Genomic DNA, 12,006 nt, shown 5'->3' with positions numbered 1-12,006 from the left:
CTGTCCTTTTCTGCAAATAAAAGTAGAAAGTAAGTTCAGCTACAAATGTTCTTCATGAAAAGAAAGTGAAGACAAAACAGACTTCATTCCTCCATATAGCACACAGTGCTTTGTCTCATGCAAATCAATCAATCAATCAATCACAATTTCAACTCTTACTTAAAAATGTTTTGGGTAAGAATTGAAAGTTGATTTAAAAAAAAACAACAGACTACAATACTATTAAACATGCCAATGTTTCAAGATTTTGATAGTTCTATTGCCTGCTTAGCTTCCCCTTGTTTTGAATTTATACCTCATTATCACTTTAGTGCTGTAATACTGCATTATTCCCTCCCTCCACCTCAATTATGAAATGATGCATTATTTAGATTTTTTTTCTTTCTCATTCCTGACCTTTTAGACTTAGAATAACTTTATTGTCACTTTGAATTTACACTAATCGGCATATATTAAAATGAAAATTCGTTGCATACAGCTCTCAAAGGCTTTAATATACATTACATAAACATGACAAAATAAATAAATACAAAATTATGCATATACCAGACATATATTATATGACATGGAGAAACAACACAGTTTCATTTGGATGTATACATATATATGGCGAGAAAGAAGAATCCTGTGAGTTTACCAGACGGATGGCATAGGGAACAAAGCTGTTACAGATGCTAGAAATATTTCGAAAGCTCTTCCCTGTAGTGGGTCCTAGACTCTTTTACCTGAGTCTAAGTTGCATTTTGCTGAGAGAGAAATCCTTAAGCAGTCAGACATGCATGGGCTTCAGAAAAGGACTCCTTAGGATGGATCTCTGGTCTTGCAACACAGAAAGGCGTCTTTATATTTGCTTGGGTCTTTCAGCTTGCTTGCTGGAGTTTTGGGGGAGTGTACTGACACCATCAGGTGGTAACCAGCATTTGTAATTTTTTTATTCCAGTGGGTATAAAGATTACTTGCACTGGAAAAAAATGTATTTGATCTGAAGATGCTTTGGTTTCTGCCTGTTAGTGCACAGTTTTCATTGGCTATCTTTGCAACGTATGTCTTGGAATCTGCAGAACCTGCAGGCCAGATCTCCAAGAGTCTCATGTTCTTCAGCATTTTCTAAAGCCATCTTGAGTGTCTGGCATCTCTTTCAATTTAGGGATCTAAACTGCATTGGAAGATCTTACAGAGGTACATAGAAATGATCATGAGAGATGGGGAAGAGATTCTGCCTAGAACACTGTCAGATAAAAGAAGCCATAGCCTGCAGTTGCATAATGGTTGGAGAATGAGTCTTAAAAGGGACCCCCCCCCAAAAAAAAAACCATTATCAGGCTGTAAAGGAGATAGCAGATTATTTGTACTTAAAGATAGCAAAATTATGTTAATGTCATCTTCGAAAAAGTACAATTTACTTATTTGGAACCACTATGTTTGGAAATCAACTGGCTCACCTTATCCCAAGGGCTTTAAATGAAAACTGATGAGGAGGGAAGCCAATTTTTAGAACCTAATCTCAAGCATAATAGCAATAGCACTTAGACTTACATGCCATTCCATAGTACTTTACAGGACTCTGAATGATTTACAAATGACAGCATATTGCTCCCAGCAGTCTGGGCCCTCATTTTATTGATCTCAGAAGGATGGTAGGTTGAGTCAATCTTGAGCAGGTCAGTATCAAACTCCTGGCTGTGGGCCGAGCTAGCCTGCAATACTGCATTCTAATCATTGCACCACCATGGTTCTATAAACCTCAAGACAACCAATCAAATATTGAGATAAGGACTGGTGAGAAGGAAGGGAAACTCAGATATAAAACATGTAGATACGTATGAGGCAATAAAAAAACACCAATGTAGATCTAGACTGTATCAACAGAGGGATAATAGCACATGAAGTAATAGTGCTGCTTTATACTGCACTGGAAGGACCACACTTGGAATACAGTGTTTAGTTTTGGTCAGCACAATACAAAAAAGATGCTAAGACTCTAGAAAGAGTGTAGAGAAGAGCAACAAAATAATAAGGAGTTTGGAGGCTAAGCCATATTGATGAACTGTTGTGGGAACTAAGTATGTCTAGTCTAACAAAGAGAAAGACTAGATTGACATGATAGCAGTCTCCCAGTACTTGAGGAGCTGTCACAGAGGAGGGGGTGGCAATCTATTCCCCAAAGTGCCTAAGGGAAGGACAAGAGTAGGTGGAAGCCCATTAAAGAGAGGTTCAAACTAGAATTAAGGAGAAATTTCCTGATAGTGAGAGCAATTAATCAGTGGAATGATTAATCTCTGCAAGTTGTGAGTGCTCATTCACTGGAGATCTTCAAGAACAGATTGGACAATCATTTGTCTGGAATGCTACAGGAAGAAGAGTTTGAGCAGGAGATGGGATTAGAAGATCTCCAAGATCTCTTCCAACCCTGGTATTCTATGTTATCCTATGACTGGTCTTTCTGGGAATGTTGACAGTTCTTAAGCATTATTTTACTACATGTGAAATTAAGGCCATAGTATGTTAGTTTGCACATTCTGCTAATTCTCCCTTTTTTGGTACTGGAATGTAGATTGATTCTTTTAATTCAGGGGTTTTCAAACTTGACAGCTTTAAGACTTGTGGACTTCAACTCCCAGAATTCCTCCTCCAGTCATGTTAGCTCAGGAATTCTGGGAGTTGAAGTCCACAAGTCTTAAATTTGCCAAGTTTGAAGACCCTTGTTTTAATTAGTTGACCACTGCATTGTTTTCTAGATTTATTGGCACACTATGGTTAAACCTTTATTGATTCTTCAGTTCCTTGCCATATTTCTATTTGTATTCCATCAGTTCCAAGTACCTGCTAACTAAGCAATGTCAAAAGGGCTGATCCAACTTTATCTTCTAGTTCTTGAGCTTTTTGTAAATAAAGACTATCTTCTAAGGTATCTTGGGTGTTGGCATGTCTCCTGAAATGATATTTCAATGTACTTCTTTGAATCAGTTATTGTCTGTTCATTGGTATCCTTTAACACAGGGGTCCCCAACCACCGGGCCGCGGACCAGTACCGGTCCGTGGATCACTTTGCACCGGGCTGCAAAGAAAATAAAAATAAAATAAAAATAGCGGCTTTCTTCACCTTCGGTGAATGCTGCTGGGATCAGGGATCAAGGACACAAATGAAAGAAGGGAGGGAGGAAGCAACCAAAGCCTGTCCTGCTCTCTGGCTCAGCGGCTTCGGTTTCCTCCCGGCTCGTTCCTCTCTCAGTCGCTCGCTCCTCCACCAGCCCAGGAAGAAACTGCTTCAAAGGAGCCGGCAGGGTGGCTTTTCCTGTCGGCGCAGCTACCCAAGCGCCCGTTCACCCCCACCCCACCCCAATCAATCCAGGTTCAATCAGTGCTCGTTCTGCCTGCCTGCCTGCCTTGTTTTTCGGAGCAGCTTCGCTGAGAATAATAACTATTCGCCTCTTTTACTCAGCTGAAGCTGCTCCAAACAAATGAAGGCAGGCAGGCAGGCAGAACGGAGCACTGGATTGAACTGCGGGTGGCGGGCGGGGGTGAACGGGCGCTTGGAGGAGCTGCGCTCCGAAACACCAGAAACGAAGGCAGGCAGGCAGAACGGAGCACTGGATTGAACCGTGGGCGGCAGGGTGGGAGTGAACGGGCGCTTCGGAAGAGCTGCGCCGATAGGGAAAAGCCACCCTGCAGGCTTCTTTGAAGCAGTTTCTTCCTGGGCTGGTGGAGGAGCGAGAGAGTGACTGAGAGAGGAACGAGGCAGACACCTGAGGGATGAGGCTGAGGGAGGGAGGGAGACACCTGAGGGATGGGGCTGAGGAAGGCAGGGCCGAGAGGCGAGGCTTCTCAGCCGTCCTGCAGGGACTATCTGTCAGGGTTGCAATGAGGAGGCATTGGTGCTCCCTGAACTTGGTGGTTTGCTGGCAGACGTTTTATTACCCGACTAGGTAACAACATCAGATGTTACCTAGTCAGATAATGAAACGTCTGCAAGCAAACCACCAAACTCGACTCCCCGGTCCTTGAAAAAGTGTTTCTGCGTGAAACTGGTCCCTGGCACAAAAAGGTTGGGGACCACTGGTCTAAGGCAGGGGTCCCCAACCACCGGGCCGCGGACCGGCACCGGGCCGTGGAGCACTCTCTACCGGGCCGCAAATATATTTTTTTAAAAAATGGCGGCTTTCTTCACCTTCGGTGAATGCTGCTGGGATCGGGGATCAAGGACACAAATGAAAGAAGGGGAGGGAGGAAGCAACCGAAGCCTGTCCTTCTCTCTGGGTCAGCTCTCTCAGTCGCTCTCTTGCTCCTCCACCAGCACAGGAAGAAACTGCTTCAAAGAAGCCGGAGGGGGCTTTTCCTGTCGCCGGCGCCCGTTTCTCCCCACCCCCACCCCGCCCGCCCGCCGCGCCCGCGCTGGGTTCAACCCAGTGCTCCGTTCTGCCTGCCTGCCTGCCTTCGTTAATGGTTGAATCGGAACAGCTTTGGCTGAGTAAAAGAGGCGAATAGTTATTATTCTCAGCCGAAGCTGCTCCCAAACAACCAGAAACTAAGGCAGGCAGGCAGGCAGGCAGAACGGGACACTGTGGATTGAAGCGGGCGGGCGGGGTGGGGGGGGGTGAAACGGGCGTTTTGGAATAGCTGCGGCGACAGGAAAAGCCCTCCCTCCTTCTCTCTCTCCCCCGGTCCTTGCAAAAATTTTCTGCTTGAAACCGGTCCCTGGTACAAAAAAGGTTGGGGACCACTGCTTTAACATAACAGTTTGATGTAATCCTCCTTTTGAGTTCAGAGATGTTTTGAAATCTTATTTTTCCATCTTCAGTATCTTCATAGAAGTTGTTGTTATACTGCTTTTTGTCTCTTATAACAGGTGTTATAACAGGTTTAACCATTAAACTTTTGTTTAATTCCTTTCTGAGATTCTTGTTTTTCCTGGCTTCTCTTTTTGTTTGTTGGCAATTTCTGGACTTTGTGCTGGCCCTTTGCTTGCTTTCTTCTTCTTTTCATTTTTGACCTTCATCCTTTACAACGTCTTTAAGTTCATTCCATAATTCCTCTGATTCTGTTCTGTTTAAAAATGGTGGCTTTATATGTGATAACCTTTAATGACACTTGGAAAGAAAATGGAAGGCAGTGGATCTCATATAGCAATGACATAATGTGGGAGAACTCTGGGGTGCCAAGAATTTTGTGTTCTGCTGCATTCTGGATGAGTTATAATTTCCAAATGAAAGGCTGTAAGTCAGATTTCTCTCTTTTTTAGGCAGAACTCATGAGTTCCAGACTAGATAAAGAACAGAAATGAAGGCAACGTAGAGGTATTTTTATTAATAAAGGTGCAAATTAACTTTAAGTAGCACAATAAGCAAGCATGAGAAATTAATGAAGCCATTGTCAACCTTTCAAAATTCTAGATGTCTCTGTGTGGTCTCATCCACCCCCCTCCAAATTCATCAAAATCTTAAGATATTTCCACAAGATTACTGGTATTTTCAGAGATTTATTTTGAGAATACAGATATTTTGCAATCCTTTGAAATCTCATTAATAGACAATTGATTAGTTTATATTTAAGTCAGTTTACAATCTCTATAATAGGAAAATCACACAATAATGATAGAATAAACAACAATGATACTTCTAGAACAAAATTAATATATGAGGCTAAAATAAGCCATTGTAACTCAAGACCGGATCACACAAACTAGGCTATTTTGAGCAGCACTTCTACAATATCTCAAATTCTTCCTGAAAAAGATGCCTAAATGTGGAATATTCATGAAATAATGTTGTTGTTAAATTAACCATAATTTCAAATCTACAGAAAGACTATTTAAAGATGTCAACATAATTTTCTATCAGTGTACAGGCATCGAGTATTATATTTTATTTATGCCACCATAAATTCCTCAATCTCTAACCAAATGTTCCCTTAACTTCAGCTTGAGAAGGGGACAATTTGACCAAATCTTCATTTCTTTTCCAGGTCATAGCTGAGGCCACCTAACTTAATTTTAGCCAAAGGAAAAAGTTGTGTTCGATTTTGACTACAAACTCTAACATAAATCATATGGCCTTCAGCTTTGTTCGGGTATTTTCCCACGTCATAGTAGTGGTGCTTTTAAAGTTGTAGCAACGTTTCAGCAGAATCTCATCTGCCATCATCAGGCTTCTGTATAGTGTCCGTCTGTGAGTCAGACTTTTACAGTGGTTTCAGATTTAAATTTGGGGCAGCCTATTGCTGTACCAGAATGGTTTTTTCTTCATCCTGATTGGTTGGGAGTCTTGGTCTGTGTTTATTGGTCTCGGAGTTTGCTGTGTTCTGCTTGATTGGTGTCTCTAATATCTTCCAACCAATCAGGATGAAGAAAAAACCATTCTGGCACAGCAATAGGCTGCCCCAAATTTAAATCTGAAACCACTGTAAAAGTCTGACTCACAGACGGACACAATACAGAAGCCTGATGATGGCAGATGAGATTCTGCTGAAACGTTGCTACAACTTTAAAAGCACCACTACTATGACGTGGGAAAATACCCGAACAAAGCTGAAGGCCATACATGTAAGTACCTGCGAAAACTTAAGAATATATATATATATATATATATATATATATATATATATATATATATATATATATATATATATATATGGATCTTTGGTTATTCGGGTTTTCTCCCGTGTAAAATTGGAAGTATTTTGGCAACATTTCGATGAAATCTCATTCGTCATCTTCAGGCTTGTGTCTTCGGCTTTGTGCTTCTCGGAGTAATGTGAGCTTGCAGCTGCTTCTTCCTTTTAACTGCCAGTGGGGGTGCAACTTGACAAGTCAATCTCCACACCACAAGCCAGGCAAACACTGGGGCACAAACAGACCCCTCCGATACTTCCAGCTCAAACACACCCCAACCAGGCACCCAGATGAAACCTAGCTTCCTAATAAATGATAGCTTTCCGTTTACTCAGAGCCAAGCCACACTAAAAGCCTCCAATACAGGAAACACAATGTTGCCAGCCAATCAAGACAAAAAAAGCTACAAAACAGACAGAAGATATTAGAAACACCAATCAAGCAGAACACAGCAAACTCCAAGACCAATATACACAGACCAAGACTCCCAACCAATCAGGATGAAGAAAAAACCATTCTGGCACAGCAATAGGCTAGCCCCAAATTTAAAACAGAAATGGCTGTGAAAGTCTGACTCACATATGAATGCTATACAGAAGCCTGATGATGGCAGATGAGATTCTGCTGAAACGTTGCTACAACTTTAAAAGCACAACTACAATGATGTATGTATGTATGTATGTATGTATGTATGTATGTATGTATGTATATATATATATATATATATATATATATATATATATATATATATATATATATATGTATATATATGTATATATGTATATATGTATATATATATATATATATATATATATATATATATATATATATATATATATATATATATATATATATATATCCATATATGGCATTCCATATATGGCAGTCCAACACATGGAAGCCACAGGTCATAGCATCAACTTTAATGGCACCAAAACCCTAGCCACTATAGAAAACCCCAGCCACAGAATCATCAGAGAAGCCATAGAGATTGAAAAAAGACCAGAAAGCATGAACAGAACAGATGATTCCACCAGACTGTCAATCATTTGGAAGCCTGCACTCACAAACAAAAAAATCTCCACACCACAAGCCAGGCAAACACCTGGGCACAAACAGATCCCCCCTGATACCTCCAGCTCAAACACACCCCAACCAGGCACCCAGATGAAACCTAGCTTCCTAACCAATGATAGCCGTCCATTTACCCGGAGCCAAGCTGCACTAAAGGCCTCCAATAAAGTAACACAATGTTGCCAGCCAATCAAGATAAAAAAAGAGCCAAAAAACAGACAGAAGATATTAGAAACACCAATCAAGCAGAACACAGCAAACTCCAAGACCAATAAACACAGACCAAGACTCCCAACCAATCAGGATGAAGAAAAAACCATTCTGGCACAGCAATAAGCTGCCCCAAATTTAAATCTGAAACCACTATAAAAGTCTGACTCACAGATGAACACTATACAGAAGCCTGATGATGGCAGATGAGATTCTGCCGAAACGTTACTACAACTTTAAAAGCACTACTACAATGACGTGGGAAAATACCCGAACAAAGCTGAATGCCATACATGTAAGTACCCGCGAAAACTCATGTGGGCAGGTTGTCTGAACATGGGCTTCCCAATAAAGCAGAGGAGAGAGCCTCACCTATTTTATCAGGATCCAATGTAATATGGAATAGAGGTTCCCATACAAACTGCAGGTGACCCACAGGATGGGGCTTCTCAGTAAATCGGGAGTAGAAAACACCCATCTATCTTGCAGATCAGATTGTGACCATAGTCCCAGCTTCACCTTGTGCTAACGAGCAGGTTTGCTATGTCTTTCTTGCACTGACAGGAAAATCCACCAGTCAGTGCACCTTAACTTGCCCTATTTATCAGCCTCATGAATTGTGGAGTGCAAAAGCTGGCTGCATAACAGAACAAGTTTCTTTGGGTATATAGTACTTTGAACCATTTTATGTCTCTGGATGTATCCTAGTGTAATGCTGCTTAAGAGTAATAGTTATAAGCTTCTGATAGTTGTCTACATCCTCTATAAATAAAACAGGTTTGAAGATAGGTCCACATTTAGATATAAAAGGTGTTGTAACTGGAGATATTGCCATTGAATGTTTTTAAATTTAATTTTATTTGTTTATTTTTTGATTAATGAGATCTACACTGTCCATGGAGATTCTCAATCATCCAGATCGTGGGTGTTCCAAATATTTTTCTTGGACTTTCCTGGTCTTTTTCTTTGAAAATGTTTAGCTTTTGATCCAAAAAGCTTCTTCAGAACCCTTTGGGAGATCTACACAGAGATCCTCAAATGCAAAAATCTGTCATCTGATCTAGACTGAATACAATAAATTCCACATTCATAACAAAACATATCTTCTATTTTCAGATTCCTATCCTCACAAATGTTATTTTAATATAATGGCAAGAATTAAAATGGACTTGTTTGCCCCTGCATACCACATTCCTCTGTATATGGGAGAAGAATTTTTCCTAGTTGGACTCCGGCTTGTTAGGTGACATTGAGTCAGACGTGACTTTTATTGACTTCATGAAGAAATACTTACCATCTTGATCTGCCCCAAGAAATAACTTATAATTCTTCTAATAGACTAACATATACTTTCTTTGATTCCACCAGATTCCACTGTTTTTGCTTTTTTAAACTTCTGATAACTTTGCCAAGCGTAGAAGTTTCTCTATTTCATCATCCATTTTCATCACCTGCCGAAAATATGAGGACTGCTCTTGTTGACCAAGGAAATAGGCAAATTTTATTTTGTCCAGGATTTCCAGCCTCTAATTTATGAATGGTATGAAATGAACACAGAGTAGATGGCTAAATTTCATATCACTTTATAGTACTCTACTTTGAACATAATTTTGTATCATCTGGAAGCAACACAAAAGATTAAAGCAATGCATTTCTTTTGCTGAGTAAGAATACTTTCAAGCTACTTGAACAAATCAACCCAGAGCTCTCCAGAGGCACAAATGAACAGATTCAAATGATATTTCTACAGACACATTGCACGAAGATGTAACTTTCCACAGAAGCCTCCAAGGTGGGAAATATAAAAAGAAAGACAAGGAAAGTATGTCCAGCAGCAAGATAGGTGGACTCAGTTATAGTGATAAATGCATTGTTGGAAGACATGAAAGAGCAGATTAGGGACAGATCATCATGAAGAAAATCTGGCTGCAGTTGTTAAGAGTCAACAATTACTTGATGGTACATAATTAATCAATCAAGAACAGAATCGATTATAGGACATGCTTTTTTATTTTGTGTGGAACTTTTTACTCGTAGTCAATTTTCTCATTGCTTCTTTTACATCCTGGTTCCTCAAACTATAGATCAAAGGGTTCAACATGGGGATCACCACAGTGTAGAACATGGAGATAATTTTGTCCTCATCCACCATTGAGAAGGAGCTGGGTCTCACATAGGTGAAGAAGAGGGTTCCATAAAAGATAGATACTGTTGTGAGATGGGTTGAACAGGTCGAAAAAGCTTTGCGCCTGCCCTCATTGGAGTGGATTCTCAGGATAGCTAGAACAATGTAGGTATAAGAAACAACAATAATAGAAGTGCTTACAATACCAAGGGTGCAAGATAGACCAAAAAGTACTCTCTTGTTGAACTGAGTGTCTGAACAGGATAAGGATATGACTGCAGGGATATCACAGAAGAAATGGTTAATTATATTGCCATGACAGAAGGTCAGTTGAAAAGATAAAGTTGTATGTGTGGTAGCATTCAGCATTCCCACAAGGTAAGGAATGATTGCCAATCTGGTGCACAATCTCTGTGACATGATGACTGTATATAAAAGTGGATTGGAAATGGCTTTATATCGGTCATATGCCATTACAGCCAAGAGGAAACATTCAGTGGCTAAAAAGAGACAGAAAAACCACATTTGTAGAGCACATCCAGTCAATGAAATATTTCTTTTCTTTACAACCATGTCTAGTAGGATTTTGGGTGTGACAACAGAAGAGTAACATAGATCTACAAAAGACAAATTGCTTAGGAAGAAGTACATGGGGGTATGAAGTTGTGAGCACATCCTGATTAATAGGATCATCCCAGCATTTCCAATCACTGTGATAATATATACCATTAGGAAAAAAGCAAAGAGTGGGATCTGTAGGTTTGGCAAATCACTAAATCCAACAAAAATGAATTCATGCACTCTGGTATAATTCTTCATGGCCATGGCTTCCTATATTTTGTAGGAAAAAGAAGGAAATATTTATGTTATCAGTATAACTTCCTTCCATATTCCTGGACATTGCAAACTAATAAAGGCCATTTTGTAGATTTTCTCAATTAGGGAAAAACAAATAATAGACTCTAGATTCCTGGGCATTAGGAATGTTGCCTGAATATTTTAGGAAAAGCTTGAGAAAATGGCACCCATTTTTCTGGACACATGACTTAAAACAGTAGTTTTCAGACTTTATATTTTAAGTTCCACTAAGCACGCTAACAAAGAACCCATTCTCATCAAGAGAGGAAACAAAAACTGAATCAAACTAAAATCTAAGGCTATATATATATTTACAGGTTTATATTTATCTATTTCCATAGGTTTGAAGGATATAAAATTGCAATAACTGCTAGGCAATATTGTTATTATACCCCAACTGAGATCTAATTAGGATGACGTTATGTTGGCCTAAGGCTCAGTCAAGAGATACATGCAAATAATGAAAGTTAACTAGGATTGAAGCAGTTGTTTTTCTATTGAGCAAGTTGTTGAAGCAGTTGTTTTTCTATTCTCCAACTAAACCCCAACAAGAAATATATCCACAAAATGAGAGCAAATTAGAACTGAAATGTTTGCCACAGGTCAGTAGTGTTCCCCCAAGCCTATCCCCCATAATAATACTCATACCTAACCCAAAATTTCAGAGGCTGCTCCCATCACTGGCTGTAGGAAATGCTCTGGTGAGGTGCCGTATTCCTTTGACTCTCAGCACATGCAACTGAAAACTTACACATTTCTTCTATAGATCACTAGTGGTGATATTTTTCACAGTCCTAGAAAGAAGGCAATGGCCAATGATTTCCATTGCCAAGAAAACTGCATGGACCTGTCCTTGTAATGGCCAAGAATCATGAGTGATGTGAAGAACTGTAACAGCAGCATATATGGGTATTCTTGATACTATGACATGCCCTAGATTTATTTCAGGTACAAACTACATATGGTATTAAATGAATCACTGGAAATTCTGGGATTTTTACAGTGTATGAGAAAGCTAAGCCTGTAAGGGATAGTTTCTTTCTTCGCCCATAGTTTCCTGAAAACCGCTATTAATTAAATGATTTCTAAAGGTGCTTATTGGTAGAATGGTGTTTATTGTAGTTAACTATTT

General features: G+C 39.8%; 1 protein-coding gene across 1 annotated transcript; it reads right to left on the bottom strand.

The window, feature by feature from the left end:
- Positions 1-9,899: 9,899 nt before the first annotated feature.
- On the bottom strand, positions 9,900-10,841 carry LOC113422675 (olfactory receptor 5G9-like). Its single transcript, XM_026683796.2, has one exon. It carries the CDS (start codon positions 10,839-10,841, stop codon positions 9,900-9,902), a length of 942 nt encoding a protein of 313 aa, XP_026539581.2.
- Between the last annotated feature and the right edge of the window lie 1,165 nt (positions 10,842-12,006).

The sequence above is a fragment of the Notechis scutatus genome, chromosome 1 (genome assembly GCF_049901735.1).
Source record: "Notechis scutatus isolate UNSWTSFEM ecotype Mainland chromosome 1, rNotScu1.2, whole genome shotgun sequence".
NCBI classification, from domain to species: Eukaryota; Metazoa; Chordata; class Lepidosauria; order Squamata; family Elapidae; genus Notechis; species Notechis scutatus.
The sequence above is the reverse complement of the archived record's forward strand: the minus strand, read 5'-3'. Positions and strand labels throughout refer to the sequence as shown.

Bases quoted from the DNA above. Each gene is read 5' to 3' on its own strand.
- LOC113422675 (XM_026683796.2), bottom strand. From the start codon at position 10,841: ATGGCCATGAAGAATTATACCAGAGTGCATGAATTCATTTTTGTTGGA.